The sequence below is a fragment of the Calidris pugnax genome, unplaced genomic scaffold, assembly GCF_001431845.1.
Source record: "Calidris pugnax isolate Ruff unplaced genomic scaffold, ASM143184v1 scaffold17, whole genome shotgun sequence".
Classification (NCBI taxonomy): Eukaryota; Metazoa; Chordata; class Aves; order Charadriiformes; family Scolopacidae; genus Calidris; species Calidris pugnax.
Genome location: NW_015090794.1, coordinates 12059777 through 12084296, shown reverse-complemented (window position 1 = coordinate 12084296; position 24520 = coordinate 12059777). Strand labels below are relative to the sequence as shown.

At 44.4% G+C, this 24520-nt stretch overlaps 1 protein-coding gene across 7 annotated transcripts in view; it reads left to right on the top strand.

The window, feature by feature from the left end:
• Window positions 1-24520, top strand: part of NPRL3 (NPR3-like, GATOR1 complex subunit) — a 48012-nt gene that overhangs the window by 19626 nt on the left and 3866 nt on the right. For all 7 annotated transcript variants that reach the window (XM_014936433.1, XM_014936432.1, XM_014936430.1 and 4 more), the window contains 6 exons: window positions 7218-7355; window positions 8133-8289; window positions 10118-10224; window positions 11453-11582; window positions 20453-20642; window positions 22216-22408. In XM_014936433.1, the coding sequence (XP_014791919.1) occupies window positions 7218-7355; window positions 8133-8289; window positions 10118-10224; window positions 11453-11582; window positions 20453-20642; window positions 22216-22408 (915 nt within the window). The remainder of the gene's footprint in view (window positions 1-7217; window positions 7356-8132; window positions 8290-10117; window positions 10225-11452; window positions 11583-20452; window positions 20643-22215; window positions 22409-24520) is intronic.

Here is a 24520-nt window from a genome sequence, read left to right as displayed (position 1 = left end):
ATTATCCACCTCTTCATGCTGCTGACTCACTGGGATTTGGGTTTTTAGACCAGGTAGAGCAACGTGAAGGCTCACTGTCGAGTGCAATGTTTGCAGAATTGCTATCCTCATCACTACCTTGGTCTACCTTCGGACGTATTATGGATCTTAAAAATTGGTTATGTCTGTCACAGGTTTAATAATCATTATTTTCTTGCTTAGCACAGAGCCACATAATGACAAAGGAATTGTAGAATTGAAAGTGTCATAATATGAGTATCATATCCCTGTAGAAGTACTCTAAACCTGTAGCTAAGAGGAAAATGCTGCATCTAGCACTGATGGCAAGTCAGATACTGCCCTGGCTTCATTTGGTTACGCTGTGCATGTCTGGACAGTGAATTTGGATGAGGTGGTGAGACTTTCAGCAGAATGGAAAGTGTAACGTGCTGTTTCTTGACTGGATTAAAAGCTCTGGCAAGGATTTCAAAGGTGCTGGGAGTTAGTGTTGAATTTCAGCTGGAGCCGGCACCAGCCTCCTGCCGCACACTTTTGCTGTGACACCTTGTCAGCGCCGACTCCTCGTGCGGAGCAGACACCTCCCATCAGGGTCTGCACTTGGTGAAGGACCTTGACAAAGGAGCGCAGAAGGTTTTGGTGGGGAGGAAGATGATGTGCCCCTTGATTTAGGGTGTTTGGTCCGGACTTGGGAAAATTAGTCTTGAGTTCCTTGATTGACTGTAAAGCACACCGTATGATACTAGACAAACCCTTTAGCCTCCCTGGATTGTGGTTCTCTTTGTACAAGGGGAATAATAGCAAAGCCCTGTAAGGTAGGGCACCGAGAGCCTAAATAATTTAATGATTGCAAAGCACATTAGAAAACTTCTAAGCTGTTCTTTGTTGTATTCAAGAGCTGTGAATTTCAGCCTGTTTGGAAGGAATGTTGAGAGTTGTATTGAACAATATACACATTATGTAGCCTGTAATTCTAATATTAAACTTCACCTACTACTTTTCTCTGTTCCTCTAGGGCTATGTATTTGTGACTGGGCAAACCCTGCTCGTTTCCAAACATTTTAGTGACACAGTGACATCTTGTGGCACTGAGTGTGACTGGAGGAACACACAGCCCAAGCAGACAGAGCGGGCTGATACGCCCCTTCCATCATATAGGGAGGAACAGACTGACCACGGAGAGAAAGGTGCTGCCCCCCAGATGTAAAATAAGGCAGAGTCTCCCTCCTTTAGGCATTGTGAGTCAGGGAGAAGTGGTGCCAGTTATATTTTGACACTTTTGCATGACATTGGCATAAATAAATTTAAGAAATAAGCTGTTGGTAAAACGATAAAATGTCTGTGCATTTGATTGGAAAGCTCTATATGCAGAGGATTTAGCAGTGTCGTCGACTGGCTGGGTAGTAAGATGGTGTTCTGCAATATTTTTCCATTAATGCTTCATACGAGAGAACATGAAATATGCTTATTACACCTGCAGTAGTACCTTGCCAGGCAGGCATAGAATTAAAATAATTTTTTAGTGAATTAGAAGAAATGGTCTAGAAATAGGATTTTTATTCCGCAGCTCCAAGATGAAGAATTCCTGAGAGGCAGTAGCTCTGGAGTGAAGTCTGTGTGGTATTTTATGAAATGAGGGTTGGTCACAAGTGACATGGGTTTGCAGAAAAAGCAAATAGATAGGCATAAAATAAAAGCCTTGTCTGTAAGATGGGGACAAGCCAGCATTGTAAATCCCCTGCTGTAATGAACACTGTATCCAGTTTCGGGCACCACATTTCAAGAAGTTTGGGCCACCTAGAGAGTGTGGAGGAGTGAGAATGACCTAAGAGGAAAGATGGAAAGATTTGGTCTGTTTCTTTTGGAGCAGAAAAGACTGCTGGGAACAGCAAGTCTTTGAGATGCGTGCAGTGACAATGTGCTGTTTTACATTTGCAGAGCTTTCTGGCGTAGCCTTTGGCATAGGGGAACAGCAGAGCGGAGAGAGCACTTTGAATTGCAGATGGAACCCCAGCTCTCTGAGATTCACTCAAGCCAGCGTTTCCTAGTGCCTGCTGATTTCTGCAGTTCCAGCCAAAGGCCTCCTGAACTCTCAGGGTAGCTCCAGAGGTGCTGTCTAGCCCTTGGTTTCCTGTAGATGGTGCTGAGGTATTTCAGGCAAGACCCAACACGTCCCTTATAAAAAGTTGGTTTGTACAAAAGCACAAGGGCATGAATCCCTTTGCAGTTCAAAATCCCCCTTGTGTTTTTTAATGAATGCCCATGTTTTAGAAGGCCAGAATCAATAGCCAGATCACCTTGACTGTAACGCTATTGCTGCTTTAATGCAGCAGCACTATTATTAAACTGACAGTTTAGAGGTAATCACCATCTAGTTCCTGGGACCTTTTTTGACTCTATATGGTGAAAACCAGAATGTTTCTTCAGTTCAGAAAATAGATTTGGGAATCTTCATTCATCTTGTCCCCAAACTCCAGCATTGGGGTGGAACAAAAAGCAATGGCTTCAGGACCAAGAGACTCCAGCTGCTGGTACCTCCAGTGCTGACAAATTACAATGGGTGGCTCTTTTAATCCAGTGTTCATTGTAGGGACTTAAGGCAGCTTTCACCAAGTTCTATCTGCAACTGGGGGTAGTATGTTAGCTTGATACTAGCATCTGCCTGCCTGTTTTTAGCAAATTTAGCTTTACATCAGAGTAAAAGTGAAAGTATGGGGAGGTTTTTAGGGAGGAAGGGATTGTTTGTTTCTTTTTTTTAATACACAAAGAGCCTTTATACATTTTTACCCTAGTGGGGCTTGAACTGACTGGTAGATCTAGCCTGTCTCAGCAGCTCAGGGAGAAGTGGAATAATTATATGAGACTTAATTAGATGTGATTTGGGTAGTTGTTGGGTAGATGTGATTTGGGTAGTTGTACTATAAAATACAAACCAGTTATCTGACCAAAGGATGGTCATTGTGTCCTTTACAAGGAAATGTGAAATAATTTCAGAGCTCTTAAGTAGTCACAATCTCTAGCAAAATAAACAAACTCCAAAATTCACCCACACCAAACTAGAAATTCATTAATGTATTATTAATTTCAGATATAAATAGGATAGACATAAAATGAGGTGTGTGTGTATGTAAAAATTCATAACCCTTTTACAAAATGAGCTGAAATTGTCTTTGCCAATAGTAATGAAAAAAACAAAGGCTGCAATTCTGTGGGATACTAGCCAAGTTTTGGGTTCCCATTTTGGGGCAGCGGCTCACAGTTGCTGTTCAGGATGGAGCAGAAGAATAGAGCAAAAGAGCAGCGATATTCCCCCAAATATTCCCCAGCTTCCTGCAGTTTGCAGCTCTGGAGGTGGTTTCTGTATATTAAACAGCCTTCAGCTGATCTCACTTCCCGGAATTGGTCCACAGTCCCCTGAGCCAGAGTAAATATTTAATAGCCATGACATCCTCTGATAAGGAGGTCCATGGCTTAACTAACTTCTGTGTTTCTTTCTGTTTCTTTTTGAACTTTGCTCCTTTTGGTATCATTAGGTCTTATGATGGAGAGACATTGAACAGCTTTTTCGTATTTCCTTCTCCCTCTCTCTAATTTTAGATGATGATATCCCCTCCTAGTATCCTAATCTCTTGTCACGTGTCCCTCAGTATCACTCATCATGTATTATCTAACCAGAAATGGAGAAAAAAAAAGCATTGAAACTAAGTTTTTGTGGGATAAAATGGAATGTCTTTGAGGGTTTAGTAGCCAGTGAGAGTATGGGGAATGAAGCTGGTTTTGCCCAGTTACTCTTGAAGCCTGTGGGGAAAAAGGAGAAGTTGCAGCAAGGTCTCTGGATACCAGTCTGATAAGACAGCAGAGGAAATTCAGTATAGAGAGATGTACCACATGTAAGGCCAATCAGCCCTTACATAGTATGTAATTGTTCTGAAAAGAGCTTTTGGAATTACAGCAGATAGTTCAGTGAGAAAGCTCAGGGTGCAGTAACACTGCAAAAAATCCCCATAAAATGTGAAGAGTAGATAGGAAACAAGCAAAGAGCAGAACAAAGGTTTACCTTCTGTAAATTCCTGGTGTATCTACTGCACTTTTGAATTATCGCATGGTTAGAGTTGGAGGGGACCTTAAAGATCATCAAGTTGCAACCCCCTGCCGTGGGCAGGGACACCTCCCACCAGACTGGGTTGCTCAAAACCCCATCCAGCTTTGTGCAATTAGGATCATAGAATCATCTGGGTCGGAAGGGACCTTCAAGGTCATCTAGTCCGACCCCCCCCGCAGTCAAAGGGGGGGGGTTTAGGTTTCCTCTTGGGAAATACTTGAACTGGGCCCCTGAGGTTCAGGACGTGCACTGCAGCCGATGCAGTTTCTCACCTTCCCACAGTCCTGTGTCTTCCTTGACTGTTTGCTCCACAATTTTAGTTGGTTAAGAAGAATAAAGCAGAATTGGAGCTAGGTGACTCCCTAACGCCACTTTGAAAACTTGTTTTCTTGGTATTCTCTTCTGTTGCTGGTTTTTGCTGTTCTACTTCTGCCCCTAAAAGAAAGTGGCTTCTGGCTTTGCTGGTCCTCAGCCAAAGAGCTTGAGGCAGGCTCATGGGGATTTGTGAGGCTCACAGTAAAAACCCTGCTAAATAGATGACTTCATGGAGAATCTGTAAAAATGAAGGTAAGTGTGGATCCAAACTTCACTTTCTATACTTCTATACTTTCTAAACTTCACTTGACTATATTTCATGTTGCATGAATCTTTGCGTGTATATTGGTGAAATGATTTAACTTTGTTGGCTGGGTAAGGGCAGTGGCATACATAGCTGCTGGAAGGTATAGCCTCTTCCTTGTCAAATTCCTAGAAACTTAAATTATTTTCCATCCAGGAAGGTGCAGGTGAAGGAGAAATCATGTACATAAAGCTATAATGAAGGCTTGAAATTGTACAGTTGAATGCAAATGTAGAAGAATGAAATTAAGATTCAGATCAGAACTGAAAATCTGGTTTTCTTGTTGTCTTTAATTCTAGGCTATTGTTGTATAGTGCACTGTAGACAAAATCATGCTGAGGAGAGTGTAATTATCTAATTAAAGCTTCTGCCTTGGTGCACTTGGACCAAAGAATGAAAGGAACCAACTGTATTTCTTTCTGTTTCCTGAATGTTAAACTATGCAGGGAAAATATCCCTGCAAGTGTTTCATGTTTTCACGTATCTCTGCTTGTTTTCAGTAACCTTTTTTATCAACCCCAATAGCTTCCACGCAGTCTCTTAGCTGGCTTGTCCCCCTCATTTATGGTCAGGTTTTCTTTTCTGGGTGCTTGGCCCAGCAGATACCGTGAGTAACTGCTGCTTCAGGATCCCTTTACCTTGATGTATTTTGAGAGAATCCAGCTTTATCTGTCAGTTGGAGTATGGCTGGTGGGATAAGCAGCATTACCAGAGTTGCAGGATTCAATGCAAGAAAAACAGAGGTGTTTGCTGTGCTTTGCATGTTCCTTTGGGGTTTGGAGCCTCTGATCAGATGTGAGCTGGTAACACCAGAGAGAGTGGTTTTGTCCTTTCAGTTCCTTTTTTAAAAAAGGAGAACATATATAGTATCTGCTTCATTTACAGCTTGAAAAATCAATATTTTTCGGAGGTCAGTACAAGATTTGAGAACAGAACCACGGCCTCTGCTTTAGAAAAGCATTGTCTGCCGTGAGATTTCCCCTAATGAGTCTGATTATGCACGAGGCAGGATGGGATCGTGTTCGCTCTCTCACCGCTCTGTTGTGGTTTGGTGAATCGTTACACCGGCAGCCAGAGCTACCCAATGCTTTTGTTTTAAAGCTGAATTTTCAGGTCTCTCAAAACCCTGTATGCAACCAGATGAACTTGAAAAAGAGCATGTTAGTTTGTGGCCTACAAATGAAGGCTAGGTATAGGTATTTAAATGGCCACATAAAGAGACTCCAAGACATGTATTTGCTCCTGGCCAGTTCCTGGTATGTGTTTAAATCTGTTTGGTGTAGAGGGGAATATTGTCATATTGTGAGTCTAAGCACACTTGAATTTTTGAATGCAAACTTCAAAATTTTATTTTAGGCCCCCAGATTTTATTTTAGGCTCCAAAAAATTCTTCTGGAACAAGTTTAAAATCAAAGGACTTCAGCTCTCCAGTGCAGACAGGATTAGCTATTCCTTAAGATTGATTTAAAAGTTTGTATTTGTTCCTAACTGAGTATATGTGAAAAGATGCTCTGGATCCTGCCTCTTCCTCCCTTTGGGGTCCCACTGGCTCTAGTGGAGCTGTTCCCAGGCTGGTGTTCCCTGCCTGCTGGCTGGGCAGTGCTGGAGAGGTTTGCACGGTGGAGCTTATCTCCCAATGGTATGTTACCCTTCGAGTATCTTCACCCACTTTAAAATAAATAGAGTTACCTACCCAGGTATATTTAATTTGTTGTCTAGATTTACAGACTTCTTTAAAACTACCTGAATGACGTTCATTGCTCTAATCTCCAGCTTGCTGGGTTTTTTTTCAGTAAAAGAGGCTTATAGATGCTTTCAGGCTGAACACGAGGGTCAGACTTCATTGTCATTGCTGACACATCCATCATTTCCACTCCGGTCCCGTTGTCTGAAGTCAGCTTAAAGGCTTAGCTTAGTCCCTGCGGTTTCCTAGAACGAAGAAACCATTTAAAAGGCACATTTGTGATTTCATGTGACGAGCAGGAGCAGGTTGGTAGGAAACAAACCACCTAAGCAGAACTGAAAGAGTTGGTTATTGTGGAAACGTGCTGCTTGAAACACTTCTTGCCCAGTACGGACATCTCCTTTTCTCTCCTCATGGAGAGGAGGATGGAAATTGGTGATGAAAACATTACGCCCAATTCATCTTTGCCCTTTGCAGCTCTGGTCTGGGGAATTTTCTGGTACTTTGCAGTAGATCTTCAAGAAAGTCTTTTAACTTGAGATACTGCTGCATTGTTAAGAGCAGAGGAGCAGAGCAGCAGGAGAAGTCTTTCAAATCCCCCCAGATCCTCACAGGGGATAATGCTCTATAAATACAAGCTAAGGAAGCCTTGGCAGCGAGGACTCAGCTGCTCCTCAGCCAGGCTGGGGACAGACGGGGGACATTCAGACTTTTCTCCTCCTGGTGCAATTCCTGTGCAGGGGTTAATGTGGACCACTGTTTACATCTATTATACATTGTAAATGCTGTGTGTATTTATTTTCTTCCTATTTCAGTCTCTGCACAACAGGGGTGGTCCGTTTACATATCAACAACTGGCTGGAAGTGAGTTTCTGCCTGCCTCATAAAATCCATTATGTTGCCACAAACTTTATACCCCCGGAAGCAATCGAGAGAAGCCTGAAGTCTATCAGGTAAGAGCAGGCTCTGTCCCTCAGGGTGTGGATGGTCCTTCCTCCAGTTCCAAGGATGGTCCAGTTCCAAGCTGCAAGCGTCTGTGCTGGCAGAGCTGGGGGGTGACATGATGCTGAGCTGTAGTTAGAGGTGGTGGGGACGTGGGCTCAGACAGGACTCCCTGAAGGTGATGCCAAGGTACCACGGTGCTGCTGTGTGTGGGGGGGTGGGAAGCCACAGCCTTTTTGGGTTAGCATTGGGTGGTTGTACTGAAAATGGGAGGTGATGTTACCAGAGAGGTCTGCACTGCTTCCAGTCAGAGGAATGGCGTGTTCGTTTTAATCTGTTGACTCAGAATTAATTTTGCTTTTAGAAGAAAGACAGCCCAGGCCCCATGATAATCTTATTTCCTGCTCTCCGTGTTTACATTTTTTTACCTCCAAAAGTAACTAATTCTTGCTTTCTGCCTTTCTTCTACTCTATTCTGCATTTCAGTAATGCAGATAAGCAGTTTTCAGACTAGTTCTCCAGGCTTAATTGTATGCCAGCACAGTGCAGTCATTTTTTTTCTAGTCACTAGATCATCCAGTTACTATATAACCCTCTAGCCCCCTTTTATGGGGAGCATTTTATCTTGTGACACAAAACCAAGCTTATTCTGCAGCCACTTACAGCAAAAGGATGATATTAAAAGTTCTTTTTTACAAGTAGATTGACCAGGTATAATGGCCTGGGAATAACTAAGCCTTCAGGAAAAGTTACAGTTTACTGTGCAAATGTATTCCTTTTTTCTGCAGGCCGTACCATGCCTTATTACTTTTAAATGATGAGAAGTCATTGCTTAATGAGCTCCCGTTGGACTGCTCTCCTGCCCTGGTGAGAGTAATTAAAACTACCTCTGCTGTGAAGAATTTGCAGCAACTGGCTCAAGATGCTGACTTGGCATTGCTGCAGGTACGGGGGCAGCTGAAATTCTTTTAATTCACTTGGTGTTTTTTTCCTGTGTGCCGGTGGGTTCCTGTGGGCCGTGAGCACATCGGTTCTCTCGCCGTGAGCAGAGCGCTCGGAGGAAGCGTGAGCCTTAGAGCTTGGGGAAGGGCTGGAGAGATGAAGGGCAGGGGTGCAGCCACGGTGCTCCTGTGGCCACATCTGAATCCTGGATTGCTGTGGGGTAGCAGGGGTGTCTGGAGATCTCCAGTCCACACCACTGCTCAGAGCAAGTCCATTAAAGGAGGCTGCTGAGGAACTGGGCTGTTCAAATTCTGAATGCCCACAGGGGATACCGCCCACAACTTCTCTCTCCAGCGTTTGACCAGCATCAGGATGAAAAACTTTCCTTGTACCTAATGGGAATTTCCATCTTCTGCCTTGTGTGTTGCCTCCTGTCCCGGTGACCCTCTGAGAAGAGTGGCTCTGTCTTCTCTGTGCCTTCCTGTTCGGTAGTTAAAACCAGAACAAATAGTACTCTTGGCTTATGCCACAGGGGTCTGTCTTGGTTCCACCACATTGATGTCTTTGTGCAAATAGAGGCACCCAAAATGCAAGTGAAGGCTTACAGCTGCCATGGCCAAATACTGCTGCTTTCCCTGGATCTGCCAAGATCTTATCTAGTAAGGAGCTCTGAAAGCCTCTGCAAACCTACCCATCCATTTCCTTAGTACATCAGCACACAGACTTTGCAAGGTCCCAGGAAGAAACTCTGGTTTGGGCAAAATTTTTGAGCCAGTCTCCAAGCCAGCAGCTCTTCTGAATGCCTTTCTGGGATTGACAACCAGATTTCAAATCTGAATTGTTGAGAGTGATGTGACAGGCCCTTGGAAAGGGAGGTGGGAATGAGACTCTGGGAATCACGTGGGACACAAGGCCATGGAGAGACCACTGCAGAAGACTGTGGTCATCCTGGCCCTTTGCTGGAAGGGCCTGATGGTTATATTAGATGATACGGGAGAGGGGAGAAGCCACTCTGTGCTTCTAAGGGTCGAATCAGATGGAGTGATGCAATCTATGCTCAGAGAAGAGCACAGCTTGTCTTCTCAGATGTTCCTGATCATAGGTCCATGCCTTCTCTTATTCAAAGGGAAAGGTCCTGTTCTGTAATAAAATTTCCAGGTCTGCTTACAGTGGCCTGTGGTGTTACTTGGCAGTATATAGCTATGGGATGAACTCTGGAAATTCCCTACTGCTCCTGTAGGTTTGTTCTATACAAAAAAAGCAAACTTAAATGCATCTAATGATACAGGCTGGATTTTATGTCTCAGAGATGCTATTTATGTGGCTCTTCCAGAGTCATTAACAACCACTGACTTGTTTAACACATTAAAATATTTTGTGTAACTCATTACTGAAATACCTCAGTGCATTAAAAAGGCAGTGTTGGTTTCCTTTATGTTTTTGTCATGGTAGAGGCTGATTCTTTCGTTTCATTTTTCATGTGTTAACACTTAATGCATTTTGTGCATAAAAAAGAATAGGTTTTTGGGGCATGAAAAGTAGCTAAACTTCTGTTGATGCAGTTTGAAGAAATTCTGTTAAGGCAGGAAATACTAAGTTGCTTAGAAATGTGAATCAAACCTCTGGAAATCCATAACCTTGTCAAATGCTTTTTGATGTGCCACATGTTATATTAAACCCTGAATTTATTCTGAAGGCAGGGTGAAAGGATGGAACATTTTTCTTTCATTTCAGCTCAAGCAAAACTTCTCTATCATTGTGTGGAACTCTTGCTGAGACTTTCAGTTTTGCTTTTTTGCTCTCCTAATTTTTCCCCGTTTCCTCAATGCAGGTTTTCCAGCTTGCTGCACATCTCGTTTACTGGGGAAAAGCAATTATTATTTATCCGCTGTGTGAAAACAATGTCTACATGCTTTCTCCAAATGCCAGCGTCTGCCTGTAAGTAGAAGGAAAGCAAGTGACTGTAGCAAGAAGGTGGTGAGAAGGGCAGTTTTGTTTTCCTTCCCTGTCTTGCTGGATATAGGGTAGGATTTTTCTTCCTAGGGTAGGATCTATAGGAGTTTGTGTGCGGTAGGAACGGACACCGGAGCAGATCAACATGCTTGTGCAGTGATGGGGGCCTTGGAAGCAATATTTACCCCGTGAAGCTACTTTTGGTATTTTTAGTATGCTTGCTCACTGAATGTCCATGTCAGAAAGGCTGTTTGAGCCTGATGCAATATGGAAACATTTACAAAACAAAACACTTTATGATTAAGTTAAATCAGGGAGTGTTTCATCTGGCACCCAGCATCACCTGAAATTAATCAAAAGTATCAAGTCAGGGTAGTGTTGCTATCACTATTGCATTGTTTCATGTGATGGTGTTTCATTTTTTCATATCCATATGCCTTCTTGCAGGCAGAAGGCAACACAGCCATTCTGAGAGCAGGCAGCAGCAGCACAGGGAAGATGTGAAGGCAGCAGAGTGGGTATTTTTGCTCTGCTAAAGATTGGCAACCCTTTCTCTGTTGGATTTTGAGATGTTTTTAGAGTCTGTGTTGGAACTCAGTTTTAGGAAAATAGTTTTAAATCAAAACTTCTGTGATGGAGGTATAAAAATAGGGCTGGAAGGGACCTTGAGGTCATTCAGGAACAACTGTGCCTGTCATATATGGCAGTGCTTCTTGAAGACTTTTGTAGATGGCAATCCTAATACAGGCAGTTTTCCTAATGTTTAACTTGACTTTCCCTTACTTCTGATCAGTCACATTGCGTGTCCTGCCAGCATAGGCAGGGAGAACAGTCACATCTGCAGCTGCATTTTGCATATTCAAAGATTGTGTGTATTTCCTGCCCATCCCTGTCTTCTCCAGACTGCCCAATCCCTGTTCCTTTGATCAGAGACTGCGCAGGTCTAGACTTCTTATAATTTTTATTTTTCTCCTCTGGATTCCCTCCACACCTTGAATAATGTGCTGGAGCTGAATGTAACGCCAAGATGAAAGTGCATGTGCTTCTTGCTTACTTTTGCAGGATGCAACATGCCATAAACTATCCTTACTGTTTTTCTTGATCACAGAGAATATTTCATTTGGGAATTGGCACTTCTGCAATGCTTAAATGGATAAATGTTACGCTGACCAGCAATATAAAACTGATTTCTGCCTTTCCCTCTTTTCTGTAGTTACTCACCATTAGCAGATGCGTTTTCCTGTCAGTTCCGGGGCCACAACCTGCCGTCGATGCTTTCCAAGTTCTCCCTCCCAGTGTCACTCTCAGAGTTCAAGAATCCACTCGCGCCGCCTGTTCAGGAGGTGAGATGGGGAGTGCACAGGAGCTGCTCCTTCTCCAGCTGATGAGAACAAGGAATGGTGTTGCTTTTGGAGTACCTCCTCAGGAACCCGCTCTTGCGGGTTTAGAAGTTGCCAATTACTGGGTTTCCAACCATATGATTCGTTTTTTCATACCCACATGCCAAAAAGCTGTGGGGGTGTTCAAGGTGAAGCTGTGCAGATGCTCTGTGCTAGCAAAGCACAGACCCAAAAGAAAAACCAGAATGCTTCTTTTCCTGGAGTGGTAGAGTAGGGAAAACTGAAACTCCATTTGGTCTGTTGAAAACTCTCATAAATTAGCATGGCTCAGTGCAAGTTTGTGGATTCCTCACAATCCCATTTAATTTTATTATATTCCATCTGCTTTAAGTTGACAATCTAGTTTTAAGAGCAAACTGTCTATTCACTTAGCTTTGGATTTGAAACTGGAATTGTTTAAAGGCTGTTACAGGAAGTAGACTCAGCGTGGAGTCAACACAAGTCCCTGTGTTCCAGCGTTAGCATTCTAACGTTCAGATGTGGGGTAATAATATACGGATTTGGGATTTGTGTGCTCCTGTTTTGCTTAGACAGAGATCATTGCTTGTGGCATTTCTGGGAACTGGTGAAATGCAAGAAAGAGCTCAGTAACGTGAGGTCTCCTGGCTGACACTGCTCTATCCCCAGATGAAGAAGCTTGGACCTCTAGGCACGGCTCGTTGTGGCAAAGGGAGCACGGGCAGATTCCTCCAGCTGGTTTCTTGCCGTGTTGTTTGCTAGCCTTCATACTTGGGTGACTTGCTGGCTGTATGAAATGAGCCGCTGTTGATATATCTGGCAGATTAACATCAATTGCGCACACAGGCACAATTGTGAGAGAAGAATTTGTTGTAATTACAGGTTGGCAGAGATTATGATCAGAGATAAAGATAACTAATGATGTAGCGTCTAATTCCAATAGTATGTACTGGTCAGCTGCCACCTTGGGAGGCAGGGGAGGAGCAGGCACTACCATTTTGTCAGTTCCTTGTTGTAGTTATAGACTACTCTGTGTCCTGAAAATTGAAGCTGAATTAGTATAATTACTTTTATTCTAGCTGCACCAGCTTCAGGAAGCAGTCTTATTCTAATTTTTAAATTAATTACTTGCCTTAATACTTCTCCTTCAATACTTTTGACTGTTCTCAGACATCCTACTTTGGTTTAAAATACCAAATAAAGTGCTGCAATTATGCTTTGAAACCCCAGTGCTCAATCAGTGTTTTCCAGAGCTGTTGGGGTGCTAAAATGGCTCCTTCATAGTGTGTGTGTCTTCTTTCTGGGGCTCTCCTGTCCGTGGTGGGACCTGAAGGTGAACAGCACGGCTTGTTTTCATCCTCCTTCCAGCAGGTGGGGAAGGATGAAGGACGATCCTGTGCAAAGCTACGGAAGGGCCTTCCACAGTCTGAAAAGGGGAGCTGAGAACTGGGGTTGCAGAAGACTCGGGGCCGTGTTGCCAAGACACGTGCATGAAGATGGGGCAGACACCACCCACTGGTGGGGCTGCTGGCAGTCGTGGCAAGCTTCCTTCTGATAAAGCCAAATGAGACGGTTCTGGGGGAAGTTTACATTAGAGGCAGTTTTTAGATGTTTTCATATCAATACATTAATGTAGGAAAAGTATTTTCTTCTACTGAAGTTTACATTAGAGGCAGTTTTTAGATGTTTTCATATCAATACATTAATGTAGGAAAGGTATTTTCTTCTACTCTTGCTGATTTACCTGTGTTGAACTTTGTTATTGTTTTGTTTGGAACTAGCTTTTTAATAGAGATGAATCCATGAATCCAGTCCCTATCCTGAGGTGGTCAGGCTCCAGTTGTAATTAACAGAGATCTAGTCGATAGAGCAATTAATCTGATGAAATGTGGGTGGGTTTTTGTTCCGCTGTGCAGCGATAAAAGATGCTGTACTGTGAACTGTAAATATTGTCAAATTGTATTTGCTTTGCCCTTGAAAAAAATTTACAAGTTGGGACCTCTCACTGTAATTTTATTCTTTGTGTACTCAGGAGGGGAGTAGGGCTGGTTGTTTTTTTAACTTTGAAGATTTTCACTAGTGGTGTGCTATCTGGTGCTTTTCATCGGGCGGACTGTACTGTCTCTGTATTTCTGAAGGTCATCTGTGCTGGAAGGTCAGGGCTGTGGGAAGGGCTTTATTTTCTGCAGAGGCTGTTACAGTCTCATGGCGTCCATCCCATTTGATTCTTGTCTTAAGCATGGGATTGTCCTCCTCCTTTTGGCCCGTGCTTCTGGATGGGTAGAGCACACGGAAGGCATTAATAAAGTCCACAATACAACATAGGAAAACTGTTAAAGGGCCTTTCCTCCTGTTTTTATACCAGGTCGTGCTGCCTGGTTTGAAAGAGGATGAAGGTACTTTTGTTTGATTCCTGTTGGAAGGGTGGAGTTGCTCCATTCCTTTGGGTGGGTGAAAACACTGTGACGCTGGCATTTTTATACTTGGGGTGCTGTGGTGTTTTTTGGCTGGTATGAGGTACAAACAACCTGAAATACCCTGAAAACAAGGACAAGAGTGCATGTCTACATTCTGCTTTTGGTGTCTGTCTGTCGGTAGGTGGGAGATGCCCAGTGCGAGGCGTGTGCCAGCGCTGCCACTGCTCCCAGCCTACCCTCTGCCAGAGGAAGGAATTTTTCTTGAGCCCTTCTTCTTGATCTCCTTTCTTGCCTGCGATGACAAGCAGTGTATTGGGCTTGAACTCTCTGGTTGCTGTGTATCTATCCATAGTCTTGTGCTTGCAATTTGAAAAGGTTTTGGTATTGGTGTAGTGATTTCTATGCCAGCTTCCCTTTCTCTGCGTTTAACCTGCCTTGCTTGGCTTGCAGTGTTGCAGCAGCCTGAGGATGAGCCCACACCCACAGCTCAGATGATCTAACGATATCTCGGTGCTGCTGAGAGGAGGCCTTGTTTTTCCTTCCCACTCTCAGGTGTGTGCACACACACCTCCCTCCTTTCCCTCTTCCCTTTACACTAGAGCTGGCTCCTGTCCCACTCGGCTCTATTCTCTTGTTTCCACCACACTAGCTTTCTGCTGGCTTGGCAGGTGGGAATTGCTCAGGGGGGGAAACCAGCAAGCTCCAGGGCTGGCACAGAATGAGGGAGGTGATTCTGCAGTGGGAGATGTGGGCGAGGAAAGCAGAAGTGACTTTCCCCTTTTCACCGTGGCGAGTTGTCCGTTGGCTCCCCTGTGCTGTGCAGCATCATCTGGACTTGCTGCCTTCCAGTGCAGCCTGGGACTGTCCTGAACACCAGCCAGTTCAGCTCATGCTGCTGGTGCTGGATCTCATCAGGGTGCAGCCATGGGGTGAGGAGATCTGGTGAGCTGATACAAGAGGGAAACTCATCTTCCCTTTTAGTGTTTTACTGGAAAAGAAAGAATATGCATCTCTTCTATCCCACTCCCAAAGAAGCTGTCCTTCCTTCTGCTGCCTGTAGTTATTTGTTCCTGTCCCTGTCCTCTCCTCTTGCTTGTGTGGCACAGCCTTGATGTGACCACAGAGCAGAGCAGAGGGGAGCTCTGGTGGGGTTCAGTGGGGTGCACACCCCTTCGGAACCTCCTGTGAATGCACAGAAATACTTGGAGACCTAAAACCTTTAGCTCAGCACACGTTCATTGACAGCCTGTGTGCACTGGGGACATACTGGAGAACTCCAGTTGCTACATGGGAATGCTTTAATGTGCTTTTCAGTGTGAGGCTTTCTTTGTAGAGTATCAAAGTTTCTTCACCCAGCTACTCTACGCTAGATTTCTTTGCAAACCCAGAGATGGGGATAATGCTTGTGGCTTCCCCTCCTCTGTGCATTACGGCCTCAGCTACTTCATCTGTTTCAGAAGGAGGTATAACATCTCCCTACCCTGCCTCAGGCAACAAATCTGGACTAGCAGGGGGGATCTTTCCACCCATAAGGCAGGAGGAGTGTACCTATGGAATTAGACATCCCATTTCCTCTCTGCATCCACTTCACTACAATATAGCTCTTTATCATAATGCACATTGTTGTTATTATTGTAGTTATCTAATTCTCCCTTGATGGGGCTAGAATAACTTTGGAAAAAAACCAGATGGGAAAGTATGACAGCTGCAGCTGAGCAAAATATGTTTAGTTTTTCCTTTTTGTTTTAATAAGCCTGGCTGTCCTGTTGGGAGCAAGAGCACTGGTAGAGGAGGGCTCTGCTTTACGCATCCGGGAAACGTGCCGTGCTTTGTGCAAGAGCTGGGTGGAAAAGGAGCGTGTGTGTCAGGGGATGGGGTGGGAGGAGAGCTGCAGGCAAATCCTCAACAGCCAGTTGTGTCTTCTGTGAGACTCTTCTGCTGGGCATCTGGAAGGCATTAAGAGTTACGGGAGCTTTTGTTGGCAGAGGTATGGAAGTAGTATTAAGGCACATTTATATTCAGTTGGACTAGGTATAAAATCAAGGGGTTTCGGTGTGGCATGTTAAAAAAATATGGCTTTCTAGGCCTAAACAGAGGGAATGGTTGAGTGCTCTCAGCAAAGTGAGAATTCAGAGCTGTTACACGATGATTAAAACAACAATATTAGACAATAAATGTTTTGTCCTATGTTAACAGGGGCCTTTGTTTTCTGTAAAATAGGGAGAAGTTTTAATAGCTTAGCTTCATTTCATAAAACAGTGTGGTTTGAATGATAAAGAAACTTAATGTATTTCAGCAAACATCCATTTCCCTGGCAGCTTTGGAGGTGCTGTCCTGCTGAGCCAAGGCAGCGCTTAGTTCTCAGGTCAGGCCTTGAAATATTCACATGTTAAATAACTAGTTAGTCCAGACTGGAGAAAAGGGGCTCGTATACTTGGGTAGGCCAAACAAGCTGTGCTTTAACTCAGAGGGTATCCTCACGTGGTGAGAAACAAGCCAGGATTGAGTGCTTCTGGGTTGCTCTTTTCCCTTCGCTTTCCTCTGACTGTTGCTAGTCCCCAGTAATCTTGATGGTTTCCATAGCTTTTAGGCCCAGGAAAGAAAAAAGCCTTAAAGAATCCTTGCAGGAAATGCATTTTATTTAACGCGTTACTCAAGAGTTTTACAAATGCTCCCTTTGATTCCCAGAGGGATGAGAATAATGAATGCTGGATCTTGTCCCTCCGAGACTTGGGGCTGAGCTTTCCTCTGCCTGTCCCAGATGGGCTGACGTGTAGTGCCCATGTTTTCATGTTCTTCCCTGCTTTTGTCAATAAGCACAAAGCGGTGCATTGTTACCAGCGCCTTCCGTGCCGCCTTTGCATGACAACATGCTCGAGCTTCACCCCGCTGCGCTGCGGGACGGGGACAGAAAGGGGACAGATCCGTGCCAGCAGGAGCGGTCCAGATGCTGCCGCAGACAGGACCCCTCTGGAAAGAGGCAGCATGGGGAGACGGGAAGGATTAAAGGAATATGGATGAAATTTAAAGTTGATTGTTAGTTAAATTAAGCAACGAAAAATGTTTCCTTTTATATTTCCGTCACGGTCCCGGTGTTTCAGCCAAAAAAGGCTTGGCTGTGGCTTCCTACAGTGCCAGATGATGCCTGAGTGATGGAGGCAGTCTGGAGCCTTGCCTGGGAAGCTGCTTAGCCCTTTTTGGCTTCAGCAAGGAGCCCAGCTAATTGAGTAGGCTGAGACCAAGCACCAAGATAACCCTGTATCTTTGAGGGAGGAAGAGCATTTCCAACAGACAGAGCAACGCAGATGGTGCCGGGAAGCCTTCTCTCCTGCAGATCTGTCTGGAAGCTCCATCAAGGGGAGCAGATGGAGAATGGATGTAAATTCAGTGTTCATGTCCAGAGACAAGCAGCAAGAGCAAAACATAACAGCAAAGCTTCTGCTAGACTGAATCTGTGAAAACACTTGCTGCTTTTAGTAAGAAATAGGTTTAAACCTGGAAAAGGTATTTATGTGTGGGCAGGACAAAGTGGAAACGGTGGTGTGAAGCATGTTTGCAGTGATGGCACAAAGTGTGCCACTTCGGGTACAGTGCAGGACGCTGCGTTGCTTGGGCTTTTCTATAGGGCTAGATTTTCAGCAAATTTCCACTGGAGTCTAGCGTATAGTTAACCCTCAGTGATCACCATTCTCTCTCATCTAGGGATCATTCAGGCTCACTTCAATAAGGCAGAACAGTTTTCTCTAGTTTTCAAGTTAGTACCAACTGATCTCCAGCTCTCCTGCTTGTGGCACAAAGGCATTTGGCCATCGTTGTGCAACATCACCCTTGTGAAGCACCACAGTAACCCCACTTTGGCCCGGCTGCTTCTTCCTCTGAGCCAGAGCTGCTGGAACAGGGGTGGCTTCCTAGATGTTTGCACGAGAGCATAGAGGTGAAGGTGCTTATGCAGAATTAGAGAGAGTTGGATAACACTTTCCATGCACACAGAGCTGTAAGGAAAGCAACCGGTTGGTTTTGTAATTCATGGAACCACCAGTGACCAGTAGAGGCTGATCTGGGTCAGGCCCCACCCGGCAGGTTCTGCAGGACTGGCAGAGCCTGTCTTACTGCCTCCTTGGATTTTTCCAGGCTTGCTTTGTGCTGTGAAAAGTGCAGACCACTTTCATTTGATGTGAAACCAGCTAATCAGACGCTGCTGCCTGCCAGCAGGTTGGAAATTTAAGTAAAATATATGAGACATCTCATCTTTCCATCCAGGCCTGCATCTGGAAGGAAGGTTTCTAGCAACGTAATCATCGGAGTAAGCCTCTTCCCTCTTCCAGGCTGATTTCAGATGTGAGCAAAATATTATGCATTTGGTATCTTCTGCCAACCTTCCTCTTCTGTAGATTTTCTATTAAACATATAAAATGAATTATGGCTTTTCCAAAAAGGATATGTTTGAAGGCGATCCCAGATAATATGTTTTAAGATTAAAGTCCGTTCAGCCCCAAAAAGCAGTAATCCCTGAAAAGACAGGGTGTGGCTCTGTCTGCAAACAGAAGATGTTTCTTTTGTGATTTGATAGCAGAGGAGGAACTGAAAATTATAAGATTTATGGAAAAAGGAAAATTATGTGGGCTGATGAACTTCGGTTTGGGGCTTTTATTGAGATTTGGCCCGTTATCCTGATGATTAATCCAGCAGAGCAAGCTTCCTTCGCAGAGTCTGAGCTCATTCTGCAAGTGTTTCTCTCACCAAAACAGTGTTGGTTGCTATGAAATCCCCAAACAGCTTTTGTCAGTGAATCAGTGTGTTCAGAGCTGTTGGCTATGGGAAGGGTTGCCTACAGTGATATGAAAAGGCTTTTTGTGCAGAAATTCAGACGTGATGATGCATTTTGAATACTCCTCCAGAACTCCTGTAAGGAGGCCACGCCAAGAACCTACAAGTGCTGGTTCCTTGCTCTGTCCCCTGCTTCCAGCATCGCTCTGGTGGCATTGTGCAGGTCTTCAGCTGCTGGAACACAAGGGAGTTTTGCCTTTTTGTGTACTATCAGTGTCATCTCAGCACTTCTGAAACTCGTGCCTGTGCGCACCCTGAAAACTTGCGTGCCTTTATAAGCTTGACCCGTCCTTTATTCCAGAGGGATGGTGAGCAAATGGGGGGTATTAAGCCTTTGGGTTGAGAGAGGACCCCTTGGCAGCCACAGGCTGCTGGCTCTTGCCAAGGTTTCTGCTGCTGTTAGTGCTGTTTCTGCATCACTGAGTCCTGGTAGGGTTTGATCTCCAGAGTCTTTGCAGCAATTTCCCATCTGACAGCAAACGGTTCCTTCTTCTGGGTACCTCTCTTGGTGCTTCAGCTCTGCCCTGTCACCCTGCCCTCTCCCTGGCTTTCTTGAGGAACCCAACCTTTATTCTGACTATTCTGGGATTAACCCTTCAGTGATTAGTGATTTTCATAGAATCACAGAATGGTTTGGGTTGGAAGGGACCTTAAAGACCATCCAGTTCCAACCCCCCCTGCCCTGCACAGGGACACCTTGCACCAGACCAGGTTGCTCAAAGCCCTGTCCAACCTGGCCTTGACCACCTCCAGGGATGGAGCAGTCACAGCTTCTCTGGGCAACCTGGGCCAGGCTCTCACCACCCTCATAGTGAAAAATTTCTTCCTAGTATCTAACCTAAATCTCCCCCCTTTCAGTTTAAAACTGTTACTCTTCATCCTATTGCTCCACTCCTTGATAAAAAGTCCCTCCCCATTTCTCCTGTAAGGCCCCTTTAGGCATTGGAAGGCTGCTATAAGGCCTCCCCAGAGGAGGGTCTTGTTTAAAAACCTTGGGGCTCGTGCTGTTGGGCCCATGGACATCAGGGCCTGCATCTGCCTGACTCATTTTTAGGCATTGGAAGGCTGCTATAAGGTCTCCACAGAGGAGGGTCTTGTTTAGAAACCAGTAAACTGATCTTGGGGCTCATGCTGTTGGGCCCGTGGACATCAGGGCCTGCATCTGCCTGACCCATGTCCAGTCTCTCAGAAGACCATCCCATCATCTTAGCACCTACTAAGCTTGTTTTGTTAAAGGAGGACCAAACAGCTCCAGGTGGGGTGGTATGACCACATTTGGTGGTAAGGGCATTCAGCTGCTGGGCTGGAACAGAGCAGCCATGGCAAGGGGCAGGGCTGGTGCCTTTGGGGACTCTGTGTTGGTCAGTGTTGCATAAAGACATGTTGGTCATTAAAGGTTTGATTACAGCTTAAGCATCTGCAAAGGCTTTGGGTGTGATGAACGTGTGTGCCTGGTGGCCTTTCTGTGATTGGAGAAGAGAGAAAAATGGTGTGTGGGGTGGAAAGCGTTTCTCCTTGTGACTTCTTACTCACAAAGCCTAACCTTTGTGCATTGTTTTCCTCTCTTATTTTATTTCACGGGTGTTTAATACCTCCTTTCTCACTCTGCAGACTCAGCTCATTCAAATGGTGATATGGATGCTCCAACACCGGCTTCTTATTCAGCTTCACACTTACGTCTGTCTGATGGTGCCACCAAACGAGGAGGATTTCCGAGCCCAAGATGAAGACATGCCCTTTACTGCCAGAGTTGGAGGCCGAAGTTTAAGCACCCCCAATGCTCTCAGCTTTGGTTCACCAAGTACGAGCCCGTTTTTCTCTGCCGTCCAACCAGCCACCCACTTCTAGAGCTTCCCTTAGCAATGCCCAGAGTAATCAGGCTTTGGTCACAAGATAACTTGTCTTTGATGGAGCACTTGCTCATGACTTCTTAAACTTACAGCTGGGTATTGGTGAAAGTTTTAAGGGCTAATTCTTAAACCTTAAATTTTTGTTTTTAAAAACAAGTTATGCTTTGTAATTTTGTGATGTAAAATATTTTTATCAGAGGTACTTCTGTTTTTTTCAAAGTAACTTTCTACTTTTGAAGTAACAGCCGTGTTCCTCTGGCTGCACCGCTGTCACTGCATGAAATTTTGGTTTTCAGGAAAGAAAATGGTGAGAATTTGTTTCGTTGGTTTCTGTGGGCTGTAAAGCCACCTGAAGAGATGCTGTCATTCTTACAAATGTTTGATTTCTGGTTGTCTCCTGATTTCTTTAATGTCCTCAGTGCCATTCTTCAGGGTGATTCCAGGAAAGCATTTTTTCAAAAGTGTAAATCAGATACAATTCTGAAATCCCCAAACTTTCCTGTGCTGATACGAGCAGCATTCTCAGGACGCCACTGAGGTTGGATATCGGGAGAGATTCTCTGTGCAACCTGGTGAAAGTTTTAAGGGCTAATTCTTAAACCTTAAATTTTTGTTTTTAAAAACAAGTTATGCTTTGTAATTTTGTGATGTAAAATATTTTTATCAGAGGTACTTCTGTTTTTTTCAAAGTAACTTTCTACTTTTGAAGTACCTGCCATGTTCCTCTGGCTGCACCAGTGTCAATGCACGAAATTTTGGTTTTCAGGAAAGAAAATGGTGAGAATTGTTTCGTTGGTTTCTGTGGGCTGTAAAGCCGCCTGAAGAGATGCTGTCATTCTTACAAATGTTTGATTTCTGGTTGTCTCCTGATTTCTTTAATGTCCTCAGTGCCATTCTTCAGGGTGATTCCAGGAAAGCATTTTTTCAAAAGTGTAAATCAGATACAATTCTGAAATCCCCAAACTTTCCTGTGCTGATACGAGCAGCATTCTCAGGACGCCACTGAGGTTGGATATCGGGAGAGATTCTCTGTGCAACTTTCAGCTTTACAGAAGTCATGAATTAGGGCAGAAATCTTGGAATGTGAGTCAGATAAGTCTGCGATCTGCTTATTCTGGCGCACTCACAAGAGGATATTGCTTCTTGGCCTGCCTTTCTGCTTGCTCCCACCTTCTGTGCTGTTCGGCTTTTCATGTTACCACTTCACGGTATTCCAGCAGAGCTGGCTGGGAATTTTCTTTTCAGATGTTTTTTATGGACTGTTTATGGTCTCCAGAAGTACAATTTTCCACATAAATTGATGACTTCGTTGAAACGTTTGACTTTCCCATTGAGAAAATTGCTGTGTTGCCGTATGACTAATTGCAGATCCATGTAGCATTTCAAGAGGCACTTTATTTGCTCTACAAATCTGAAGGGATTATTTGGAAAGACCATATAGGAACAGCCTGACTTGATAATCTTTGCATCATTATGCTGAGGTGTGTAAAAAATTTTGTGTCTCTTTCTGTCTTCCCCTGATAGCTAGTAGTGACGACATGACTCTGACAAGCCCTAGCATGGATAATTCCAGTGCTGAGTTGATACCTGGTGGGGACTCACCCCTAAATAAAAGGATGACAGAGAATCTTCTAGCAAGCTTGTTGGAACACGAGCGGGAAGCTATCCTTAATGTTCCTGCTGCCCAAAATCCAGAAGATCTTCGCATGTTTGCAAGGTAGGAAATGAGGAGGGCAGAATGTCATCTTTTTTTTTTCTTCTTCTTGCTGTTCTGTTGAAGGATTGGTGTGGAAATCCTGTTAGCTTGGGATTTTGGAGGATAAATTCTTTCGGGTTTCTTCCCCTTATACCTATTTAATCTGTACACATCAGTTTTTAACAAAAACTAATATAGGTGTCACAAGAAGAGCTGTTAACAAAGAGTCCTGGGTGTGCAAAGGAGCATCAGGGAGTATGGCTGGACAACGCAGACTTTGCTGTTTGTCTGCCAGTTTCCCAGTGTCCACACACGGGACACATAAAACTGTGTAGTCTGAAAAAAAACCCCTAAGCCTGCAAAGACAAACCTCAGTCGTGCTGGTGCTGTCACTTTGTGTCCATTTACATTTCCAAGCCAGCTATCCTTTATTGTAGGGTTTGTAAACCCCATGCAAATACGAAACAGAAAAAAAGCAGCAGACACAAAGCCAGCCTGAATACTTTTTACAGACCGGACTTAAAAAAGGTTTCCAGGTCTGTTTTGCAGAGATGAGCTGCTCATTTGGTTGGGTTAGTTCGGTTAAAGCCATTAGGATGTGTGATGAGTAGCACCCAGTTTTGTCGTTACAAATTTCAGCGCGACAAAATACGCAAGATGTGGTTGTGCACATGGTAAAAAGCCGAATGACTTCCGAACCAGCCATCTGGGAAAAAGGGGTGGAGGGGAAAACTTTTTCTTCTTAAGCATTTCAAAACACAGTGGCATCACTGGAATGCAACTTTCACTGGTTTTCATACTTGTGGAGCAGAAAACCACCCGAGGCAAGTATTGCAGCTTTTGCTATACTTCCCACGTGAGTAGGTAATCCCCTGGAAACGCGGTTCTTGCCGTAGGATGGATGTAGTCGAGTCGCCTACAACAGCTGTGATAGCAAGAAAATACTTTCCCTCTCTGTGGCAAAGTTTGCAGGTGCTTTCACAGAGCCCTCCCAGGCTTGTGGGTGGTCACTGCCCTCTCAATTACTCATCTCCATCTTCTCTAAACTGCTCAGAGGATATTCTCTGATTGAGACACAACACTTTGGTCATTTGAGAACTTTGACATGTTTTTTTTTTTTTTTAATTCATTAGCAGATAAGTCATTACAAAACCAGTGAGAAAGGAAAGTAAAAACAATATCATAGTTGGTGATACTTTCAGACAGAATTTGTGGGGGAGGCTTTGGACCAGTTTAGTGTCAATGCAGATTCTCAGTCATGCTGGGGAGAGAAAAGGATTTCGTGATTGCTCCTCTAGCTGGTTAGAACAGCCATTTGAAAGCTTTGGAATTGCAGATGCAAAAAATTACTTTGATTTCTTCCTAAAATGAGCTGCCGTAAGCAGGCAGCTGTCTTAATGTTTATTTAGCAGTTTGCTCGTGCACCAGGTTCTTCTGCAGATCCCCGGGGGGGCTTTGCTCAGTCTGAATTTCCACTCTGCTGTAGATTGAACTGACGACTGCGGAGCTCACTCTTGCTCAAGAGCAAGAAGGAGAAAAGATCCAATAAATCAGTGGGTCCTATGGGCAGGGTGCTGGAGTGTACAGATAGAAATGTTGATGCCAGATGCTCTTGGTTAGCAGTGGTTTCATGAGACACCATAATTTGGAGGTTGTGGGTGTATTTTTCTCTCTTTTTGTGCCATAAACAATCAGGGATGAGTGTCTGTGTAAACCTATTGCTCTTAATGAAAGTGCAAACAATTGTGGGGAAGCCACAGCAGTGAATGAGCTGATCTCCCCCATTTCTCTAAGACAGGTCACAGCATCAGCTCTTCTTTTTCGCTTCATTTTGAGGAAGAGCAGCCTAACGAGGGCCGTGACGTGGCAAACGGCTCTGCTCTGTCAGCGGCCTCCCAGGACAAACTCCTGCTATAACTGCATCGTTAGTGCACTAAATATACTGCCACTGCCCTTCACGTATAGTTTTGTGTGCACAAAAAGGGATGGGCTATTTTCAGCAGAGCAATAAAGTTCAGCCCGACGCGTTTTCTTGTGTCTGTGCCTCTGAAGGCCTGTTACTCGTTAAACAGATGGCAGGAAGAGCTTGTGCCTGTCCATTGCTATGCACAGCCGGTATTTGCAAGGCAGAAA